At 43.5% G+C, this 22,530-nt stretch overlaps 1 protein-coding gene across 6 annotated transcripts in view; it reads right to left on the reverse strand.

Annotated features, from left to right (window-relative positions):
- The window catches only part of AUTS2 (activator of transcription and developmental regulator AUTS2), a 1,257,436-nt gene that overhangs the window by 389,903 nt on the left and 845,003 nt on the right, over positions 1-22,530 (reverse strand). For all 6 annotated transcript variants that reach the window (XM_044002368.1, XM_044002370.1, XM_044002371.1 and 3 more), the window contains one exon: positions 5,876-5,905. In XM_044002368.1, the coding sequence (XP_043858303.1) occupies positions 5,876-5,905 (30 nt within the window). The remainder of the gene's footprint in view (positions 1-5,875; positions 5,906-22,530) is intronic.

Here is a 22,530-nt window from a genome sequence, read left to right on the forward strand (position 1 = left end):
AGTGACCTATTAGCCATATGCAGACTGGAGTCTGGGTGGGAAAGAGGGAAGATTTCAATTATCTACTCCTTTTCTTCACTTTCTATCTAAAAAACCCCAAAATGGACATGGGAAAGGCCATTTAAGCTCTTTGGGTCTCAGTTTCCTCTTCTGTAAAATGAAGTAGTTAGATTCTATGGCCTCTAAGATCCCTTGGGATTCTATACATCTTCAATACTGCTTATACACCTTCACACGCTCAGAGAACTAAACACAATTTTCAAGCCTGTTTCTCAAGCAGTCAAAATTCCAGCAGTACTAGACATTGAATGGAAAGTGAATATTTCTCTCTGACAAATTCTCCTATCTGTAAGGTTCAATAAGGGTGTAATTCAATTTATCACCACCTAATCCTTTAGGGACAGTGCACTTGTTGGCTTTAGCCTCTGCCCAGACCAAAGACTGATACCAGACAGCTGATAGGCAGATGGGAGTCTTCAGAAGACACTCCATAAGGTGACTTTCAAAAGACAAAAATGCTCATTCCAGTGGGTACAAGGAAAGAGAGAGCTTTTCAGGTCATTGTTGTATCTGTGCTCCTGAAAAACACATTCCTCAAATGCTGGATATGTTATCTGGAGAGTCCTGAATTTACCAAAGGGAGGGAATCATCTCCCGGGTGAAGTTTTCACCCAATATGTTAGCATGTTCTATGCCAGTGGTCATCAAACTTTCTTCCCCTGCTCACAGAACAATATTCTTCACTGGGCCGAATCCTAGCATGTGGAAAACTTAAGTTGGCAAACATATGGAAAGCTAATGAAACTTGCACATGATCAGTTTCCTGTTGGTAAGAGCAGCCATTTTTAGTTAAAATCACTGCAAGTTCAAAGTCTTGTGTGTTTTGTGGTTGGTGAGCACGTGTAAAAGTTGAGTTTCATCTATTTTGTGGCTGCAATATTTATTCTGTTATGTAAGTCGGATCAACAGATTTTATATTGAACAAAATTATAGAATGATAGAACACCCCAAATTTGGCAACACAACTAGTGAAACTTATTGTACACCCTTGGAGAGCCACCAATTTGCACAATGAATTTAAGGCGACATAAACATGCAAAACGGGGCATGAATTCACCATTTGCTTTCAACCCACACATCAGAATTCCGGCCCCAAACTGGGACGGCACCTTGGTTGAGTAAGACAAGGCTACCACTGCCAGTGGAGGTGGTGGAGGCGGAAACCGGCAGATGCAAAGCAGATCTGTGTAGCAAAAAGTGCCGTGTTTACATGTTGCTTGAGTTTTCCCTGAAGTTGGGAAGAGCTGGGCCATCCGACAATCTGGATCTTATGAGTTAATGGGATGGAGTGGGATTCCACCTTGGGGAAAGTGTGAATTGCTGCCTGCTTCCAGGCAGCTGGAGGTACTTGTAACACTCTCCCGGTAATTTCTCACCCTGTTTTTTTAAATGCAGCAACAGATTTGTATTGGGAAGAAAAGAACGAGGTGGGTGAAGGGCCTATATCTCAGAGTTTGGTTTCAGTTTTCAAAGCCTGCTAAAATCAACAGGTTTTTTTTTTAAGCTAAAGGGGGAAAGAAGGAAAAATAAAATAAAATAACAAAAATGGGGGCAGCTAGGTGGCGCAGTGGATAAAGCACTGGTCCTGGATTCAGGAGGACCTGAGTTCAAATCTGACCTCAGACACTTGACACTTACTAGCTGTGTGACCCTGGGCAAGTCACTTAACTCTCACTGCCTTGCAAAAAATAAGATAAAATAAAGCTAAAGGATGGCTTACGTTTCATGCCCACCGTGGAAGGAGATCCATGTACATGGACACAACAGGAAAAAGAGGGAGAGAATGGGTCTCCTTGGGGCTTGGATTAGCTGCTGAACAATGTTTCTTTTTCTTGAGATCAAAGACAGAGTTGGAGGGGCCCTTATAGGCCACAGAGTCCAATCTCCTCATTTTACAGATGAGGAAACAGAGGCACAGAGTGTGCCTCAGGTGTCTTGCCAAGGGCTATTTGTATAGAAAATGTGTGAGCCATAATTTGAACTCAGATCTTCCTCAGATCTACAAAGTTAGTCCCCTGCTTATGACGTCGTACCCAGCTGCCTCAAAAATAAGTTCTTCTTTTGCCTTCCCTCCAAGTGATGATCTGCCTTAAGAAGTAGAAGCAGATTTAGCTCCCCCTCGCCCAGGAACAGAAGAAAGCATTTTCCTACAATATCAACAGATTTTTCAGAGAAGAAATGTGATTAAATGCTTAATTACGGTGATTTAGGAGACTGGGCTATCTGCCTTTCCTTGGGTTAACTAGGTAACAGCCTCTTTTCTTGGATACTGGGTCTTCCCAGTCACCGCTCTATTCTCCAGCCACTGCTACCCCTCAGAAAGACCCCCTGGCTTCTCTGGCATGAAAAATGCATGCAGATAGCTGGGAGGGAATGATGAAGCAGACGTTTCATTTGGTGTCCGATCAAAGTTAGGAGCCTGCCTTTTCCACAAAGAAAGATGCTGCCTGCATTTAGATAACACTTAGCTCTTTGGAGTCTCATTGCCGGTCTCTGCTTCCATTAATTAGTGAGGGGATCATTTTATAAATTACAGCTTGCTATCAGCGGAGTGTATGATTTATCTCAATTCAGTCAGCTGTGTAGGGGACAGGACCCTAATTCTAGAGCAGCAGCCCTGGGGAGCCACACACAGTAAAAAAAGGACGGGTCTGCCAGGAAGGAATCCCAATGGGTCTCTGAGGACACCGCCATTTTTGTCACCGTGGCCATCCTTGGTGGGACCCGCTGGAGAGTTCCTGGGACACTGAGAGGCATCTTTTCAAGTACTAGCATTTCTAATCCTAATGAAAATTCTCCAAGCCTCAAGTCGGAGAGGACCCTGTTAGTGCTCTGGGCTCGAGGACAAGGAAGGCTGTTGCAGAAGCAATATACTCATGGCTAGCTAGGGGAGGAAACCGCTAACCTGGTCCTGCGTCTGGGAGAAAGATGGTAGAGTGAGGCTATGAACCCAAGGCCATGACAGTCCGGGAAGGGAATTCTGACAGTCTTCATGATAACAAGGCCAAGCAGACAGAAGAAGCACAATTAAAGAACTTTGCTGGCTGTGGAGGGGTAACCTCAGGAGAAACACCTCACAGAAGGATAGGTAGAGAAGAAGCAAGTGCCAGTCTTGGTGGCAAATTCCAATTATGAAAGGAAAATATTGGAGGGGCTACGGCCATCCAGAGAGAAAAACAACCCCACTGCAGAGGGCAAAGATAATTGGAAAGGGATGGGGAATAACAACATGGTATCTAAGAATCATGTCTCCTATTTTCCTAGAAATGATCTTTTTTTTTTCTTCTGCTGAAAGATAATTCATTCTCTTTCTCTGACCCGTCCTTCTTTCCTGCCCATCCTCATTTCCCATCCCTGAAACTACCTCTACCCTATCAAGTAATGACAACTCTCTCTATCAATAGTAGTGGCTTCTCCAGCTGACTCAAAAATCCACCCAGAGGGCAGCTAGGTGGAGCAGTGGATAGAGCACTGGCCCTGGAGTCAGGAGTACCTGAGTTCAAATCCCGCTTCAGACACTTAACACTTACTAGCTGTGTGACCCTGGGCAAGTCACTTAACCCCAATGGCCTCACTAAAAAAAAAAATCTACCCAGAGTTACCTGTTCAGCATCTCCTGGCCTGGGTATCTTTCTCCAATTTGCAATGGTTAAATCAAGCATTTTGGGAAAGAAGGAAAGGCTGATATGCAGAGTCTACCTCTATTCCTCAGAAATGAATTCTCTCTAAAATGTATAGGCATGTAAATTATTTCTAGAATTAGAGCATAATTTCATGATGTACAAACAAAATGGTGCTCACTCTCCCTCTCCTCATCAGAGTTTGCTTCCAAATACACCAAGACACTCTCCACTCCCCCAGCTTTAAGGTGAGATGATGGGGAGGAGGCTTCCAGTGACAATAATGGCCTAGTTCAGGATCATCCCAGGGGAAATTCCTCTAAGCCGCTCATGGGCCAGACAGAATGGAAGGGAATGCCGACCACCAGGGGAATTATGTAAGAAGCAGTCTGAGAAGGAGTCTGAGACTAGCCCATATGGTCAAGGGGATGCTCCCAGGGCAGAAGGCCACCCCTCCATCTCAAGTGTCATTGCCACCCAATGAACGCAGCTCTTCCCTCCTCTGGCCATCCCATGGAGAAGGATCTGAGGATCTCACTGTCTGTGGGAAGGAAGCGCCAGCTTGTCACTTAAACAAAGGAATAATACGCGGCCTCCTTTGGAGTGTGTACTTTACCTGTCATCCAGCAGCCCATTATCATGTCACGGCACAGTGCACCCTTCCATAGGTCACTTTGTTTAAAATGACATGGATAATGCATATGTCAGCAAGCTGACAGTCCTGGCCGTCCTTCAGAGATAAAAACCTCAAGGCGAGAGCCGGTGCTTATCTGGGGGACACGCTTTGGTCTATCATCTTAGTCAGGCAGAACATGATTTCTCCAGAGAACACTTTTTTCATTTCCTGATTTTAAGGAAATCAAATAAGCACCATTTGTCTTCATCTGAATATGCTTGACCTGCTCAAATGAGGATGTCTCGCATTTTATAACAGGCTACATATGCTGAATTCAAATTAACGGCAGCTAAGAAGCAAGGCCCTTAGATCTCTCTTCCGGGCTGGCAGCAGAGAGGGAGGGAAGCCTCCCAGCTTCAGAAGTGATGGCGCACACAGGGAAAGAATCCCCCTCCCTGAATGATAACCCCAAGAGTCCTCTACAGCAAGGGGGTGAAATTCATTAACATGTATTGAATTTAGCCCATCTCCAGGGGAAGGGCAGCAGAGATGCAGCCATGGGTTGGGATTGGGCTATGTCCAGTCACCAGATGGTCCATGGTTAAAGAATCTACGGTTCTGAGGAAATTTCTTTTCATTAAATAGAAGAAATAATAGATCAGGTCAATCCTAGCAATATGTTCGAGAGGGTGCAGGAGGGAAAGAGGAAGACACACCGATAACTAAACAAAGATCTCAGGGTTCCCTGATATGAAACACAGCACACCTCTCACTTTACCAGGCTGTCTGTCGTCCATCCTTCTCTGGGAGGTTCGAAAAACAGGCTCCCTTCCTTGGTCCACTTTGAGCTGGTTAAGCGGAGGGTAGGAGACCACGAGGCCCCAATCCAGTGAATACCTGGTGAAGAAGCTACCTGCCTATGCTCCGGTCCAAAGGAAAAGAAGGCAATTTCCCCAGAGAGTACGAGGAGGTCCCCTTTCTCTCCCACCACCCAACAGCAGATTCCCCAAAAATCAATTAAAAAAATCTTAAATATTTTCTATCAGGAAAAACGTTGTGCATGGAAAAGCGAATAGAATTAACTACTAGAGTGCGTAACAGGAACAAATCAAGTATGTTAACAGAAATGCTCAAATGACGTTTATATTAATTTCCATAATGTGTACTGACAATTTTGATGCCCCTCCCCCATCATGGTAGGGGGCCGAGGGAGGAAGTTAGAAGACTGCTATCTATTCATCTTATTTCTCAATATTTTTCTAGGAATGCATTTGTTTCTCCCATAAAGGAAGATCCCATGTGCCAGGTGCAACCAATATCAAAGGGGTCATTTTCAAAGCCATCCTCACTAATTCAACACATAGGGATGGAAGTCCATGGTGTGACTCACATGCATTACTTCAAGAAGAAAAAGGTGCACTTGATAAAAACTTGGATAAACTTCTAAGAGAAGGCATTCTCTTCAAAGGGAACTCCCAGTAAGTATACTGTGATGGTGTGTGTGTGTGTGTGTGTGTGTGTGTGTGTGTATGTGTTCACAATGAATCCAACTATAGGGTGCAAGTAATATTGATCTTACCTTCTCTTCCTGGTCACTGTCACTGTCACACTGAAAAAGAAAGAAAAAGAAGTTCAGTTAAAGGGAAACATATTTGGGTCGTTTCTGAAGGAAGAAAGTAGTAATGGTGAAGGCAATGGAGGAGGGGGAGAGTCATCTTGGGCTAACTGATGCATGAGGTCACGTGAAAAGAGATTCTCCAACCAATGTGGCTGTCAAAGCAAGAATGTCAATGACTGAGTTAATAGTTTTGCATGACATCAATGCTGCATTGCTCTTGCTACGGACAGTCCAACACACCTGGTGACAGCCGGGAGTGACCGTAGGTCAGGAAAAATGACATTTCACTGGCTAGAGCATAAATTTCTAGGGTAGCATCATTCAGCTACAGATGAAGGTGAGCTAAGAAAATTTATAGCGATCTAGGGATACAATCCTTTTTTCACTGAGAATTGAGAAATCACATCCCCATCCATGCATCCATCCACGCATCCATCCATCCAACACTAAGCATTCCTTAAGTGTTTAGTATTTGTCAGGTGCTGGACTACAAGGACAAAAATGTGAAGGATGGCTTTGTATAACCCTAGAATTTATCAAAGAATTTTAGAGTTAGAACAGATCACAGAGGATAGTATTACAACAATAGCTAGCATTTCTATAGTACTTTCAGGTTTATAAAACATTTTATATTTCTTATCTCATTTTATCCTCACTACAACCCTGGGGAGTAGGTGTTCCTATTGGTCCCTTTTAAAGATGAGTAAACTGAGGCTGAGATGGGTTCAGTGATTTGCCCAGAGTCACATAGCTAGCCGATATCTGAGGCAGGATTTGAACTCAGGTCTTCCTGCTTCCCAGTCTAGTTTTCAATCTGCTAGGCTACCTAGCTGATCTCTATAATGTCTCTTTTAAATCCTCTCTTCTTCATGCTGAGCCTCCCCAGTTCTTTCCCTCAATCTTGTCATGGCATCAACTGTAGGTTTCTCAACATTGTGGCTGTCTACTTCCATAACGTACTCCAGTCTGACAATCTCCTTCTTCAGAGATGGTTCCCAGAATGCCAACCCCTGACCATCATACTCTCTCATGTTGACACTGAAGAAAAGAGGAACTGGCAGCAAAAATCACCATTTGTCATGGCTAACTTAACCAGTCTGGCTGCCCAGAAAAGAAATCCACATTTCCTAAAAAGAACACACCATGGGCAATGGACCAGTGGTGATGAACTCACAAGGAAGAACAAAGTGCTTTTGGAATACAGACTCAAACTGTGTCCTGGCTCTCCAACTGGCTTTGGAACATTTTATATACCATCATTAACCTGAATTGAAGTTGGAAAACCAGAGTTTGAATTCCAGCTCTACCATTTACCACCCATGTGGCCTGGGAGGTAGGAGGCAGCTAGGTGGTACAAGTGGATAGAGCAATGGCCCTAGAGTCAGGAGTACTTGAGTTCAAATCCAGTCTCAAACACTTGATACTTACTGTGTGACTCTGGGCAAGTCACTTAACCCCAATTGCCTCAAACATCCAGGGTCATCTCCAGTCATGCTGATGTCTATCTTGCCACTGGACCCAGATGGCTCTGGAGGAGTGAGGTTGATGAACTTGCATAGCCCTCCCTCACTTAAATCCAATTGACTGTAAGTCACAACATCACCTCAATGTCATGGTCCTCTTGGAGAATGAAGGACAAATAACAACAACATAGCCTGGGTCTTACTTTGATTGTCTCTCAAATGAGGGTGTCGGATGAGATGGTCTCGGAGGACTCTTCTATATCCACAGGAACAATCCTGTGATCCTGTCTGTCACTCAACTCCTCATTTTCCTCTTTAGTAAATTTGAAGATCGAATGGGATCTACTCTAAGGTTCCTTCTAGCTCTCAATCTCTGATCTTTTCTTTCTCATAAGACTACAAGGAGGTCATATTTCTGAACATGGTCATTTTGCTACCAAACCACAGAACAGAAACCCCTTATACCTAGTTTACATTCTCATAATCTCTCTCTCTCCCCCCTCTCCTTTGCTTCTTCCTTTCTTCCTCTCCTCTAGATGTAAAATTTCTTCTCTTCTTTTTTCTCTTTCCCCTCTTCATATTCCTCCTCCACTGCCTCCTCCTTCTTCTATCACTGTGAATAACAAACATCAGCCAACTATCATTTCAGTGCCTACTATGTGCAAGGCACTGTGCAAAGTGCTGGGAATACAAAGACAAAATATAATCTCTGCCCTCAAGGAGTTTACAATCTAATAGAAGAGACAATATGTGACCAACTATGTCCAAACAGGATAGGTGATGTCTGTCTGTCTATTTATTTATCTATGTGTCTGTCTGTCTATCTGTTTATCTATCATGGAGATAACCAACAGAGGGAAAGTCGGTGTATTCAGGGCAATGGTAAGAGATTTCTTTCAGTTCTCTGTGGTAAGAAACTAGTCAAGGAAGAAGATGGGAAATGGACTTAGGTTCCTGTGATCATAACATTATAGATTCAGAGCTCAAAGGGAGCTCTGAGGCCATCTGGTACACTTCCATATTAGAAAAGGGGAAACTGAGGCTTGGTGAGAGGCCCGGCTAAGGCCGGGAAGGTGGTGAGTGTTCTGCACAAGAAGTCACTTGTGCTTTGGCCCCGCCATGCTTTCTTGGCTGAGAGGCTGCCATTGCCTTTAATTAAACCCTGCTTAAGGCTGCTAAGCATTGGGAGCACTTTCAAGAGAGTGCGAGACCAGGGTGGTGGCGGGCGGGTGGGCAGGGGCTGGTAGAGAGAGGGGGGGAGCACATTCTTTGCCAGGCAAGTTTTTCCCAGCCCTCATGGCTCTCGTTGTTGAGTAATCAATGGCAGCTGAAGGCTGTAGCGCAGCATTGGCCGCCATCCCCCCGAATCTGTGGCGGGTGGGGGACCCAGCCCTAACAGCAGTATATCCGTGGGAACAGCCATTTTCATCAAAGTGTTAAGCTTCTTGCCTTCCGCCAGTCCAGTTCTAATTTCAAGGTCCACTTAATTCTGCAACGAGTAATTACTGCTATCCCCAGAAGTACCTTGTCTCCAGAGTTAAGCATATGGCGAAGGACCGAGACCTACTGGTATCCATTATGGAAGCAGCACGGGTGCCAAGCCGATTAGGAATGCTCAGCCTCCCCTCACAACATGCCGGGTGACTGACAGCTCCGCGATTTGGCCAGTCCCGGAGTCTGCCAAAAAAGCTTCTGTTGCACTGGGGCCCACATGGCGCACTGAGAAAACAGTTCCATTTCTGGTATTAAATTCCCATACTGACCCGAGGACTTTGCCGCGCTCAGCAGGAGCGCACCATCCAATTTACAGCTCCATCCTCGTGAGCCTCCGGTGCCAGCCCCTGGCAGAGACGGATGATGGTCAACCCCCTCCAGCTCATAAATTATGCAAAGGCAATAAATGCACTAGGCAAACAACTCCCCACGTTTGCCTAGCCTGGCTCCTGGCTCCTCGCACACTTTGTAAAAAGCCAGGAGTCCTGCACACACAAGAGGTCTATTCCACTCATAAAAAGGGGTTTTTGTTGACAGCCAAAGACAGAAAGAGACCCACAGTTCCACAGGGCCGATCTGCTGGGTTGGCAGCGTTTTATGAGCAAGCATTATGAAAAAGGGAGGTGGGTTTATAGATGTGGTGTTGGGAGAATTCACAGCCCTAAATTCATGTTTAATACACTGGAAGGCTTTCACACTCCAGGTTCCGAGCACTGCAGAGGCCCGGTGATTTGGGGTCCCTAAAGGGTGAGAGAAGACGGGAGTTTTCCGCTTTGGGGCTCCCTGGGTACTCACTCCAATTTACACACATTTACACCAAGCCACCTCCAAAGAGAGGTTATATTCTCTGCAAGGAGGCTGAGAAGCAGGGGAAAAAATTCATGGGACTGCAATGCAGAGGTTGGGTCCCAGGTGACTGGCCAATTGGAGTCTTTTGACACTGGGGTCTTGTTTTGGTTTTAAAAGCAGAGCAGGTTGCTAACCAGAGCCTAGAGGTGATGGGCCTGACCTTCCAGGAACGATTCCAAAACCCTTTGTGAGGAGTTAAAAATAATCCCCTTCATTTTCAAAGACTGGATTTTTAAAGCCATGAGGTGGGATCAGAGATCCAGGTTTTTGTCGGTACAACCTCCAAATGGAGAGAGTTTGGCCACAGTTAAGCCAAAGGCAGAAGAGGACTCACAAATCCCTAATTTTTAAAGGACATAAGGGGAAGTGCTAAAACTGAGCCTGTTGGTCATTTCATTTTCCTGTATCAACAATTGGATGGTTTAATTCCCAATTCCCTGACGTATCAGACCAAGGAAAGGGTCCTTTGAGAAGCGGCTCATGTCTCCTTCCTCCCTTTAAAACACACACACACACACACACACACACACACACACACACACACACACACACACACACACACACACACCCCTGGGAAATTATAGAGGCATAAACCAAAGGGGATGGGGGGGGGAGAATGGTAATTTGAAGGTCTGAAGGAAACTATATTTCTGAATATAACAGGATGTATGAATTAAGGGTAGAATTAGGGGCCACAAGCAGAGGCCACAGAAAGGAATGCCTCATTTTCATTGTTCACTAGGGCCTCTAACCCTTAGCCTATCATTACGTGAGCTTATCATTAAAAAGCACAGGTGTGAGACTGGTCTGAAATCACTTCCTCAAATGGGGTGCATGGGGTAGGGATTACCTCATCAGGCCTGAGATCTACATTCCCACTAGACCTGGATCTCTGATGTCAAGGTCTGCGCCACATCCCTGGCTCACTCCAAATCCACAGGACACGATGGAATAGCACATGCCCAGTGACGGAGAGCACTTTTAAGCAGAGAGCGACAATGGCCAAATATATCATACAAAATGACATTGAGGAGAGCGGTGCTCTCCATTCTGCTCAATGGCCCTTGCCATAACACCTATTTCACACCTTAGATCCATCCATCATTGCCATGAAAAAAGGCACGGGCGAAGCACAGTGGTTGGGCAAAGGGATTCTATTCTTGGACCTGCCCAGAGGAAATTGGAAGAAAATGAGGGAGGACCCTGAGATGTGACCCATGCACTTCAAACATCATGCACAATCTGACTCACTGGCACCCCAATAAATACATCTTTCTCTATGGCTGACAGACCCCCTTTACCGATCTGACCTCCTCTCGTTGAAACTAAGTTTAGACAAAGCCAGAAACACTCAGTTGATTGGCTTTCACATCCCCAAAACAATGACTCCCCCAACATTCTGGCACTGGCCCATCTACTCCATCTCTTGTTTCAGTTAAGCACCTAGGTGGTGTAGTGCTTGGAGTTGGGAAGACCCGAGTTCAAATCTGACCTCAGACACTTATTAGCTGTGTGGCCCTGGGCTCTGTTTCCCCAACTGTAAGATGGGCATCACAATAGTACTTACCTGAAAGAGGATCAAATGAGAAAGTATTTGTAAATCACTTAGCACAGTGTCTGGCACATACTAAGTGCTATATAAATGTTAGCTGATTATTATTATTATTATTATTATCCCACATTTAGCAACCAGAAGAAAAATTTGAGGCCCCTGAATAGCGACTTTGATGTCTTTTTGCTTTTGTCAGTCTACAAAGGGCTCATCTCATATTGTTTACATTAATTTGGGATAATTTAGGGGCTTGGAAGTGAAATTTATCATTATTTCACCATTCCCCACCTCGATCAATGAGAGAAGCTTTTTGAACCTGGGAAAGCATTTGAGGGGTCTCTCTCCCTAGATGTAAAATGATGCCATTAGCTAATACCGCTCTTCCAATAGCTGCTGTGCACAAAAGACAAAGTAAAATTGCTGGGGTAAGATGAGAGTCTAATTAAAAGGTTCGTGTTCCCAAAATCAATGTAAAAATATGAATAAAGTCACAAAAGAGAGCCCATATTTATTCAACTGGAACTCCTCAGAAACAGATATTAGCCAAAGCCATCTTTAATCTGTTCTAGCTATAAAAGCCTGAAAGCATAATATGATCTACAACATCTGATGAAACATTTTTCAAAGTGTCCACTGTTTCCAGCTGGGTCACATTGCGTGGTCCGATGATCTACCATGGACATTGCAGGCGATTCCTTTGCACCCTACCCTCATTCTCACCCTAACCAAAAGGATTTAAGAGGGTTTGAGGTCAACATGACACACATCCCCCTCTCTTTCTCATCACCATCTCCATCTCTCTGTCTCTCTCTATCCCTACCCCACACTCCAATTTTGGACAAATGAGTAAATAAGTGGCTGGACCAAGTAGAACTTCTATGAATGAAGGGGTCCTCATGCTGCTAATGAACCCACACAAAAATAAATCAGGTTTTCTCCCCTCCATATATTTTTGGGGCGGGGCAATGAGGGTTAAGTGACTTGCCCAGGGTCACACAACTAGTAAGTGTTACATGTCTGAGGCCGGATTTGGACTCAGGTCCTCCTGGGTACAGGGCCAGTGCTCTATCCACTACATCACCTAGCTGCACCCCTCCCCCCTTAAATTAATTTTTCTTTTTTTGTGGGGCAATGGGGGTTAAGTGACTTGCCCAGGGTCACACAGCTAGTGTCAACCATCTGAGGCCAGATTTGAACTCAGGAAGAGGAGTCTTACTCCTAATTCCAGGCCTGGTGATACATCCACTGTGCCACCTAACTACCCTTTTAGACCTTACTGTATGCCAAGAATTTTAACAAGAGATGGGAGTACAATGCAAATATAAGCAGTCAGGATTTATGAAACATGTGCTATGTGCCAAGCACTGGGCTAAGTACTGAGAATACAAAGAAAGAGAAAAGATGATCCCTGTTCTCAAAGAGCTTAGAATCTAAATAGGAAGCAGAGCAAAAGGCAATCCCTGTTTTCAAGGAGATTATATTCTCATGGAAGAAAACGAAATCTCCACTTTTCGTTTTCGTTTTTTTGTCATCAATAGCATCGATCCATGACTATCCAGGGACTCACTACTAATGACTTTGAAGAAGGGGAGCACACACAAGCAGAATTGCTTAGAAGTCGGTCTCTCTGCTACAGCAGTATCACCCCCGAGCCAATTCTACTGCTCTTCTCTAGCCCAGGTTCAGATGCTAACTCTCAGCCCCAGAACACAGAGCCATCTTCCATTGTTTAGCACTGAGATAAAGACCCATCAGTTCTCTGGGTGGCTTGTGGTTTCTCCCTGGTCTTGGATGGACTAATGGAACCCCATCTGCTGATGGGGTGGGGGAAAGACAGGAAAGCGTGCGATGGGTTAAAATAATACAAGAGACTCTTTTTTCCCACTGTGTTGTGATCCATAAAAATCACCCTGAGCTTTCTCTTTTCTCCTCTGCCTAGGAAGCCAATTGCTCTGATTGCAGAGATGTGAGCTTGCTAAGATCGCTTGCCCTTGCTTGTGAGGCAAATGGAACATGCTAATAGAACTTATCGCATTACCCGATGCAAAAGTGCCATAGCTCATTACTTTAAGATAAAAGGATATCATTGCAGACGGCAAGCAGAATTGACTTTCTGAGGCCTGACTTGATGATGATTTAATCAGTTGCTCTCTTTCACTTTTCATCTCGGTGCCTGTCGGTTTCACAGGTGCCGTTAAATGAGACACTCAGAAAGTGAGCGGAGGGAAAGAAATTGCTGTCATTACTTCTCAAGAAAGGAGGTATGCAAATTTTCGACAGAAAGATTGCGTTCATAATGGGCCGGGTAAAATACAAGGATCAGGCTTGACAGGTGGGGGCAAGCCATTTGGATGTCCTCAGAGCGAAGACGCCATCCTCATCTGGAAATAGCCTGGCAAGGGAGGTGACGAGGAAAAGGGGTGATGTGGGGTTGTTGTGAATGGTTCGTCCTCAGGGGACAATGAGGATCTTTAAAGGGGTACCCTGGCTCCCCTTGGACCAAAGATGTTTGTTGAGGAGGTCAAGGTGAGGGCGGGGTTTAGGAAGTGAGGGATGTGCCAGCTGGGAGGGACCCCAGAGGCCATCCAGTTCAACTCTTATCATTTTATAGATGAGGAAACTGAGGTCTGTGAACTTGAAGTGCTTTGTTCAAAGTGACACAGGCAGGACATGGAGCCAAGTCCTCTGATTTCAGAACCAGTGATTTTTCCGAGGATTATCTGAGTGTTGAATAAATTCAATGAACAAAGAAAATACCAACAATCATTCGCCTTGTCTTGAAGAAGTCCTTAAATGACTGAGAATCTGACTGTCACCAGTAACACTATATGTTTTGGGAGGCACTGTACTAGGCAGTGGCAACATAATGAAAAAAATAAAACAACCTTTTATTACTTCTGAGACTCATGTTCTATTTTGGGGGCTATCCTGGGCATCAGAGGCAGCATGATGTCAAATGGAGGTCTTTAGTGGGGGAAAACACCCCAAAGTAAAACCTGTGGAGGTATCATTGTCCATCTTTCTGTGTGCGTGTATCATCACCTCCAGTCAACTGGGCTAGAAGCTCACTGGGATCAGGGACCACTTTATTGATTAAACTAAATTAGGGGTCTTGGGTGACCAAGAGTCAGGGCTCGTTCAAAGCCATGGGAGTGTTGGTAGCAATCTTTTCACGTGTTCCTCTTCTTCCCAAGTAGACTCCAATCCAATGGAGTAAAATGGGAGAGCATTTTGAACTTCCAACATCATCATCTTCATTATCATCATTTTCTTCTCCTCCTTTTCTTTCCTTTCTCCTCCTCTTTCTTTTCTTCCTCCTCCTGACAAAACCAAAGTACAGGCAGCAAGAAAATAATAGATTTAGGGCTAAGATAAGCCAGTCTACCAGGCAGTGGTGAGTCAGAGGCAGGGGAGGAAGTGAAAAGGGGATAAATTCAACCAATCCCCGTGTTGAAACAAATTCTGTCCAGGCAAATCACTTCTTAAGTGGGTCAGTGAGCCAGACAAAACTCCAAGGTCTCATGATTCTATTCCGTGTGGGGCAGCAGCTACCTTCTCTTGCAAACTGGCCAGCCACAGGGGCTTAGATTCCATCTTCTATTGCCTTCTTTTCCAACAGCTTGGGAATGATCTGAATCCATTTTCTTGCCAAGTTACCCATTAGAAACTCTCAGACAGAGACTGAGATAAAATATCTGAAGGGAATCCTAAAATTAAAATATTTAGGGGGAAAAAAGTTCAAGAAAATGAGTCTAAGCCACCCAAATACCCAGATTCTAATTAGTAAAAATTGGGAAGGGGGAAAAGGTAATTATAAGCATCAAGGTAATCATTGGAGGGAAAAATAAAATCATATTCTCAGTTATTTAAAGAGTTTTTCCAAGGAAATGTTGGCCCCTCACCATTATTGCCCCATTCTTGTATTTAATGGAAAGTCTTGACAGGTCACAGTCTACTTGGAGATTGTTTGGCTGAGGTCAGCTGATACTTGTTGATTACTTGTTCTCCAAAACAGAACCAGCTACATTACTGATTTACCAACTTGCATCCTTGTTCCATTAAAACAAAACAATACAACTCCTCGTACAGGAACGACAAATTACTTTGGAAGCCTCCACATATCACATATACTGTATCTTGCTCCTTTCTCCCAGGTCCTAGATATATCATGAGACTTGAAAGATTTAAAATTTTGGTCTTTATGCAAATTTAATTCATTCATTCATTAAGAATGCAACTATGATCTCATTGATAAAGGGAACACCTTATTAAAAACACACATGCGACTCCCTCCCCAATAAACAACCACCACCAAAACCACAAAAATTTCTTCCATCACTACATATGAGTATCTGCTCAGATAGTTATAGACTTAGAAAATTGTATGGAGAGCTGAAATGTTAAATGACTAACCTAGGGTGATATAACCAGTATGATTCAAAGAATAAATCTGAATCCAGGTGTTTGTGAAACTAAAGTCAGCACTCTATCCACCAAACCAAGAATCCTTGACTCTTTTTTGCAGAGGGAAGTCATAAAACCCTTTGGAAGTCTGTTACCCCTCTTAAAATAATGTGTTTTTTTTTTTTTAAGTGAGGCAATTGGGGTTAAGTGACTTGCCCAGGGTCACACAGCTAGTAAGTGTTAAGTGTCTGAGGCCGGATTTGAACTCAGGTACTCCTGGCTCCAGGGCTGGTACTCTATCCACTGCGCCACCTAGCTGCCCCCAAATAATGTTTTTTAATGTACAAAATAAAATAAATACAATTACAAAAGAAAAGTATTTTTCTTATTCAAGTTTACGGATGCCCTAAAATCTTTCCATGGTTCTCTTAGGGGCTTGTGAATCCCAGATTAGGAATCCCTACACTACATGAGGCTCCTACTCTTGCAAAAATAATCACGGTACAATGCAATTTTGGAACCATTCTGCAGCCTTGTGAATAAACATATAACTTGGATGATGTATTGATGGCTATCCATTCAGCAGCCAGGCATGTGGTGTTCTGAGGTTTTTGGAACATGCGTGAAGGCATATGAGTAATTTGTTGGCCCATGAATACAGTCAAAAATATTTGGGGAACATTTACTATATGTAAGATACTGAGAAAAATCTATACTGTATATCTGAGGTTTTGGCCAGGGGTCAGTAAACTATGTCTCAAGGGCCAAATCTGGCTGCCCCCCACTTTTTATGGTCCCAGTTAAGAAGGCTTCTCGCATTTTAAGATACAACAAAATTTAAAATAATCTTAGTTTTCAGTTGTATAAAAGCAGGCGGCCGGCCAGATTTGGTCCTTAGGCCATAGTTTGCCAACACCTGCTCTACGCCAATGCAGGCTTGCTCCACATGCCATCATTCACTTGTGTTCTGAACCCACAGTTAATGAAACAACAATACAGAGAGAAGTTAGTCCAAAGCTAATATACAAATATTTGCATTCCAAGAGATGGGCTGAATGATATTCCGGTTTGGATTTCAGATCATTAAGGTGGGTTTTGGTTACAATGGATTCACATTATTTCAAAACAACCTTGCTTAGCACAATGGTAGATAGGGTTCTAGGCCAAGAAGGAGATCAACCTATCTTCCCGGAAGCTGGGGGATCTGGGTATTAATTCAAAGGCATTTGGGTCTGTGAATGTGTTATAATGAGAAGGTGACATGTACAGAATGTTTTTTGTTTGTTTTTGTGGCAATGAGGGTTAAGTGACTTGCCCAGGGTCCCACAGGTAGTAAGTGTCAAGTGTCTGAGGCTGGATTTGAATTCAGGGCCTCTGGAATCCAAGGCTAGTGCTTGATCCACTGTGCCACATAGCTGCCCCCCGCATGTACAGAATGGACTTGAGGTATGCCAATAGAGAAATTTTATGGCATAAAGGATAGAGTATAAACTTGGGAATCAGGAAAATCTTGGTATAAATCTTACTAGTTGTGTGACCCTAGGCAAGTAACTTAATCTTTCAGTATACCAGTTAACTTTTTTTTTTTTTTACCAGTTAACTTTTTAAGGCAAGAATTGGCAGCCTATGTGTCATTCTGTATTGAAAGAAGGAATGTTCTCATTGGGAATTCTATATACCAAAAAAATCACAACTCCAGTTCACATAGGGTTCTGTCCTCCTTCTCCACTGACCCTCACCAAAAAATTCCATTTTTGTTGATATATAGGAAAAACAGGCAACTTAAAAGTATAACTATCTGGAGGTTCATATATCCAAATGAACCTAAAACAATTTACAAGTTTAGTACAACGACAGCATAGCCTAAGAAAATGCTATGTTAAACTGAGAAATTATTTTTCAAAAAAGTAAAACCAATGGAAATGAAGAAAGGAACTTCACAGTCTTCAAACTTTTCTTTTTCTCCTCTTACAAATTCAAACCAGCTAAAGCAATTGATATTGAACAGTAGGGGAAAAGAACGGTGCTCCCTCAGGCCCCTGGCTTTAATAATGCACCATCAACTTCTCAACATGGGGTTTTTTTCAGTAGCAAGGTACTAAAATGAAAGACAATTCTACAGGCAACATAAACATGACCAGAGACAAACCGATGTACTGGTGTTATAAGGATCCAAATAATGCTTAGACATCTAGCCTTGCCTTTACAATGGACTGTAGCTTGGCTTATTGATCCTGTTCAATGGACTAGGGATCTGCCTTCCTCCTTTCTTCTCTTCAGAATTTGTCAGAATCATAATCAGGATGTTAAAATAACTGCTATTTATTAATGGTCTTTATGTTTTCTAGTGACTTCAGAACTCAATCATCTCTGGTCTACCTGAAGGAGGGAAAGACTTCTATAAATTGGTTCCAAGTAAATACAAATTGCCCAGATGTAGTGCCCATTCGTTGGCCTCTCTTGGATTTCCTGTTTTGACATACTACACGCAGCAATTTTGTCTCCACCATCTCTTATTAGAAAATGGATGTATTATTTTCCCCCCTGAATGCTGCAATTACAATAATTGAATTTAAAACGAAGATTGAGTTTCTCTATTTGGAGGAAAAGAATCATTGTGTATTTCTGATTAAAATCAAGGGCCCTAAAAAAGAGGTTGTACGAATTCTGGATTCAGTATCCCTGAGTGACTCCTAGTCAGGCCAGAAAGGCAGTTAGTAAGAGAAGAGAAAATTAAAATGCAGGGGAACACACTGCCTTGGCAGCCAGCTCTGTCTTTGGGCTCATTTGCTTTGTCTCCTGGCCTTCAGTCACCAACACCCTGGTGACAGAGGCAATCAGAACACTGCCATATTGTCACATTTTTAATGGCAGTAGTGCAGGAGTTTCCCACTGTGTCAAAAATTAAGAGTTAAAATGTAGGAAAAAACAAACACCTCTTTGTGTTCAAAACGCCCATCCACTCACTCACAGACCTCTACTGTTTCTGGTAGGCATTTATTCCACCAAGAGAGATCTCTCTACCCTGGGGGACTGAGGACTCGATTGAGTTTCTAAACTATCCTGCTTTTTCTGAGTTCCTCTGACATGGACTAGGTAGCTGGCAGAGGTACAGAGATTAAGACGAGGCCCTGACTTTTATGGAAATCATAGGATCCCGGATTTAGAGGGAAAGGGGATCTCATGGGTCATTCCCTTTCACTTATCAGACTTTGTTTCACGGACAGGTTGTGACACGCCTTCAGATACATGCTAGGCTAGTAAGTATCTGAGGTGGGATTTCCTGGTCTAGTTGGGGGAAGACGGCATGAAGAGAAATATCTGAGGTGCAAAAGGAAAGCAGATGAGCAGACAGTATATGCAAAATGCTCTGCAGATAGGAAGGAAGGCTCATTTCTATCTGGGAGATCCAAGGAGGAGCCAAGGAAGAAGTGGATCTTCATGGATGGGGCATAAATGTTGTCCAGTTCCACTAAAAAGATGGAGAAATTAAGGCAAGGTCAGAAGACTAAAGATTTAGAGATGAAAGGGATGTCTGAGGTTCTTTAACCCAGTCCCTTCGTTTTGCAGGTGATGAAACTGACATATATCGAGAGTCAGTGACTTGCCCAAGGTCACACATGCCCTATACAGGAGAACTAGGATTCAATCTTGGGTCCATCAATGACAAATTCAACTTTCTTTTTACTAACTTATAGTATCTTGGCTCTTTTTCTATCCCCCCTGCGTCTTCCTAGTGACACGGCCTGGGAGGTCCCTTCCAGCTCAGAATCAATGATCCTATGGTCTCTCTGGCCTACTACGTAGGAATAATTGAAAGAATTTGAATTGAAAGAATTTTAGATTTTTTTAGAGCACAACTTGTTCAGCCATTCCCCAATTGACGGGCATTTCCAAGGCTTGGGGGACCTGGAAGAAAGAATAGCCTCAAATTCTATTTCATTTCTCTGACCTCAGTTTTTGCTTCATGTAAAATAAGAAGGTTGGGTTGGATGATCTCTGGGGTCCATTTCAACTCTAAATCTATGGTCCCCAACAACAACAACAACAAAAACAAACCTTTTTTTTTTGTGGGGCAATGGGGGTTAAGTGACTTGCCCAGGGTCACACAGCTAGTAAGTGTCAAGTGTCTGAGGCCGGATTTGAACTCAGGTACTCCTCAATCCAGGGCCGGTGCTTTATCCACTGCGCCACCTAGCCACCCCCCAAACATTTTTTTTTTAAATGATAGGGAAGGGTCTTTGTATATTCCCTCCCTCCTTGGAAGGACTGAGTCATGCACAATGTTTCTCCTTCTTTAAAAACCCATACCACCTGGGATAAGGCTTCTAACTTAACTAAGCCCTAAGGATGTTCTTGTACTATTGGTGCTCCCTAAAATTATTTTTTTAAAAAGTCATTTACTAAATAAACGGAAAATTGTCCCCATTCCCTCCTTGGCTTACTCATTAAAAAGGGACTTTCCATCCCTTCAGATGGGATGGCAAGGTTAACATTCAGAGCCCCGTGGGGCTTCAAGACTGTTACTGTCACTTTTCTGGTAAGGAACAGTCTCTTTTACTTGGTTCTCCTTTATCCTTAAGCTTTATTATGTGTTTGAGTAATCAATAAAAGGTTCTATGGCAAGGGGTTTATTTTACCCCATAAATCCGAGGAGGCGAGAAGGATATGAAGACATCAGTATTGATGGGCTGTGCTGCTCTGTAACTCTGTGAGGGGGAAATACAAGCAACAGATTTAAATCTAAGCGGCCAGCACAGTAGCAACAGCACCAGGCTGGATGGCAGCAATCATAAACCCACTCGGCAAGATCTATGGCAAATTCAGCCGGAAAGCCAAATGATAAACCAATGGCATCCTTGTAGCAAGAGCAGGAGAGGAAAAAAAAAAGAAGAAAGCTCTGAGAGGGTGGGCAGATTACCCCATAAGAATGACAGACATGCTTGAAATCACTCTCAGAAATCCACAATAACAACACAAAGAGATGGGAAAAGGTGGCCAGCCAAAGGTGAATATCCATCAAAGTCCTACAGGAAGAATAAGACACAGATCATGAAATTTTAGAGTTGCTTGAGAGCTTGGTGACTCTCTAGTTCAACTCACACTCAAATTTAAAAAATGAACCCCCCATTGCAACACTCCCAACAAAGATTCATTCAGTCTTTGCTCAAAGACCTCCAACTGTAGATGGGGCAGTAGTGGACTTTGGAGTTAGGAAGATCTTGATTCAAATCTGGCCTCAGACACTTACTAGCTGTGTGATCTGGGCTAGTCATTTAATCACTGCTAGCTTTTGTTTCAACATCTAGGATTGCCTTGAGGATCAAGTGAGATAACATTCCTTGACGGGATAATTCAAAATCAATCAATCAACATGTATTAAGCACTTACTGTGTACCAGATATGGTACTAAGCATTAGAGGAAACAAAAACATAATAGTCACAGCCTTCGTACTCAGGAAAAAGAGATAAAAAATTATAGATTCTGAGCTGGAAAAGGACCTCAAAGGCCATGTGATTTGGAAGACCCCTCAGGAGGTGGAGGGATTCAGAAGAAAAAGTCATAGAATCATAAAACCATAGATCTAGAGGACAGATATTGGAAGCCAGTTAACCCCTTTATTTTGCCAATAAGGAAACTGAGGCCCCAGTAATAACCAGCCTAGGGATACGCAAGCTGTTTTTGGCAGACTGGGATGAAACTCAAGGGTAGATATATGTCTTCTGACTTCTGTCCTCTAAATCTATGGTTTTATGAACTCCCACTGTGATCTTCTGAAACTAAAATAAGGTAATATTTTCCCAACATGGGTATTCCTTTTAGCCTAGAGTTAGAGCCAGCCTTCTAAAACTCAGGACACAAAGCCACGATGCAGGAAAAGGCGATTGAGGTTTGCATTCAAGTTTGGCAGGTGTTATGCTCACCTCATCTGTACACTGGAGATGTTGAAACCTCCCAGGGTAGGTGTCAGCATGAAGTGAAATCACAAATACAAAAAGCTCTGCAGAGCCAACCCCCCAGTGCACTATAAAAGCAGAGGCAGCATGGTGTGAACAGACGGCTGGAATTGGAGTTAGGAAGACCTGTGTTCAAAACCAGCCACTCATACACACGATCCTTGACACTGGATAAATCACTTATCCGTGTCAATGTACCGTGCAATCCTGTAAGAGTGTAAGGTGTGGAAAGGGTGCCCGTCAACATTGTTAAAAGATGTTTACTCATTGGGATTTTTCTATACAAAAGAAATCCCAGGTCCAGTCCCATGAGGAAGTGAATTAGATTGTAATTTTGACATTGTCCACAGAGACAAGTCTCTGAAAACTCCTTGCACCTGAGGTTGTTGATTCGTGATTTCCCTTATGGCTGGTCTTTGGAAGCACACCTGGTTACAAGGTCCATAAGCCTGGATTTGGGGTCAGAGGCCCTACTTGGAAATCTGGGGTATTTCATGGGATGGGAGGTTCATATCTTGGCTATCTTTGCAATAAGGCCAAAATGAATTAGGAATACAGGGACCTAAGAGGTAATCTCTTCCAATACCTTGATTTTATAAAGAAGCCAGATGAGGCCCAGACAGGATCAGATCTCGAGTATAGAGACAGAAGGAACCTCAAAGTCTAACCCCCCCCCCCACAACACAGATGGAGCAACTGAGATCCAGGGAAAGTGAAGAAATTTGCTCAGGGTAAAATAATAATGGTGAAGGCAGGATTCTGGATACCAGCGTCTCTGCTTGTAAAGTCAGCACTCTGAGTTGTCTCGTCCCTTGGACTCTGGTAGAGGTTGGCCTCATGCAAATAGGGAAATGGGGTGTGTGTGTGTGTGTGTGTGTGTGTGTGTGTGTGTGTGT

This window comes from Dromiciops gliroides, chromosome 4, assembly GCF_019393635.1.
Source record: "Dromiciops gliroides isolate mDroGli1 chromosome 4, mDroGli1.pri, whole genome shotgun sequence".
Classification (NCBI taxonomy): Eukaryota; Metazoa; Chordata; class Mammalia; order Microbiotheria; family Microbiotheriidae; genus Dromiciops; species Dromiciops gliroides.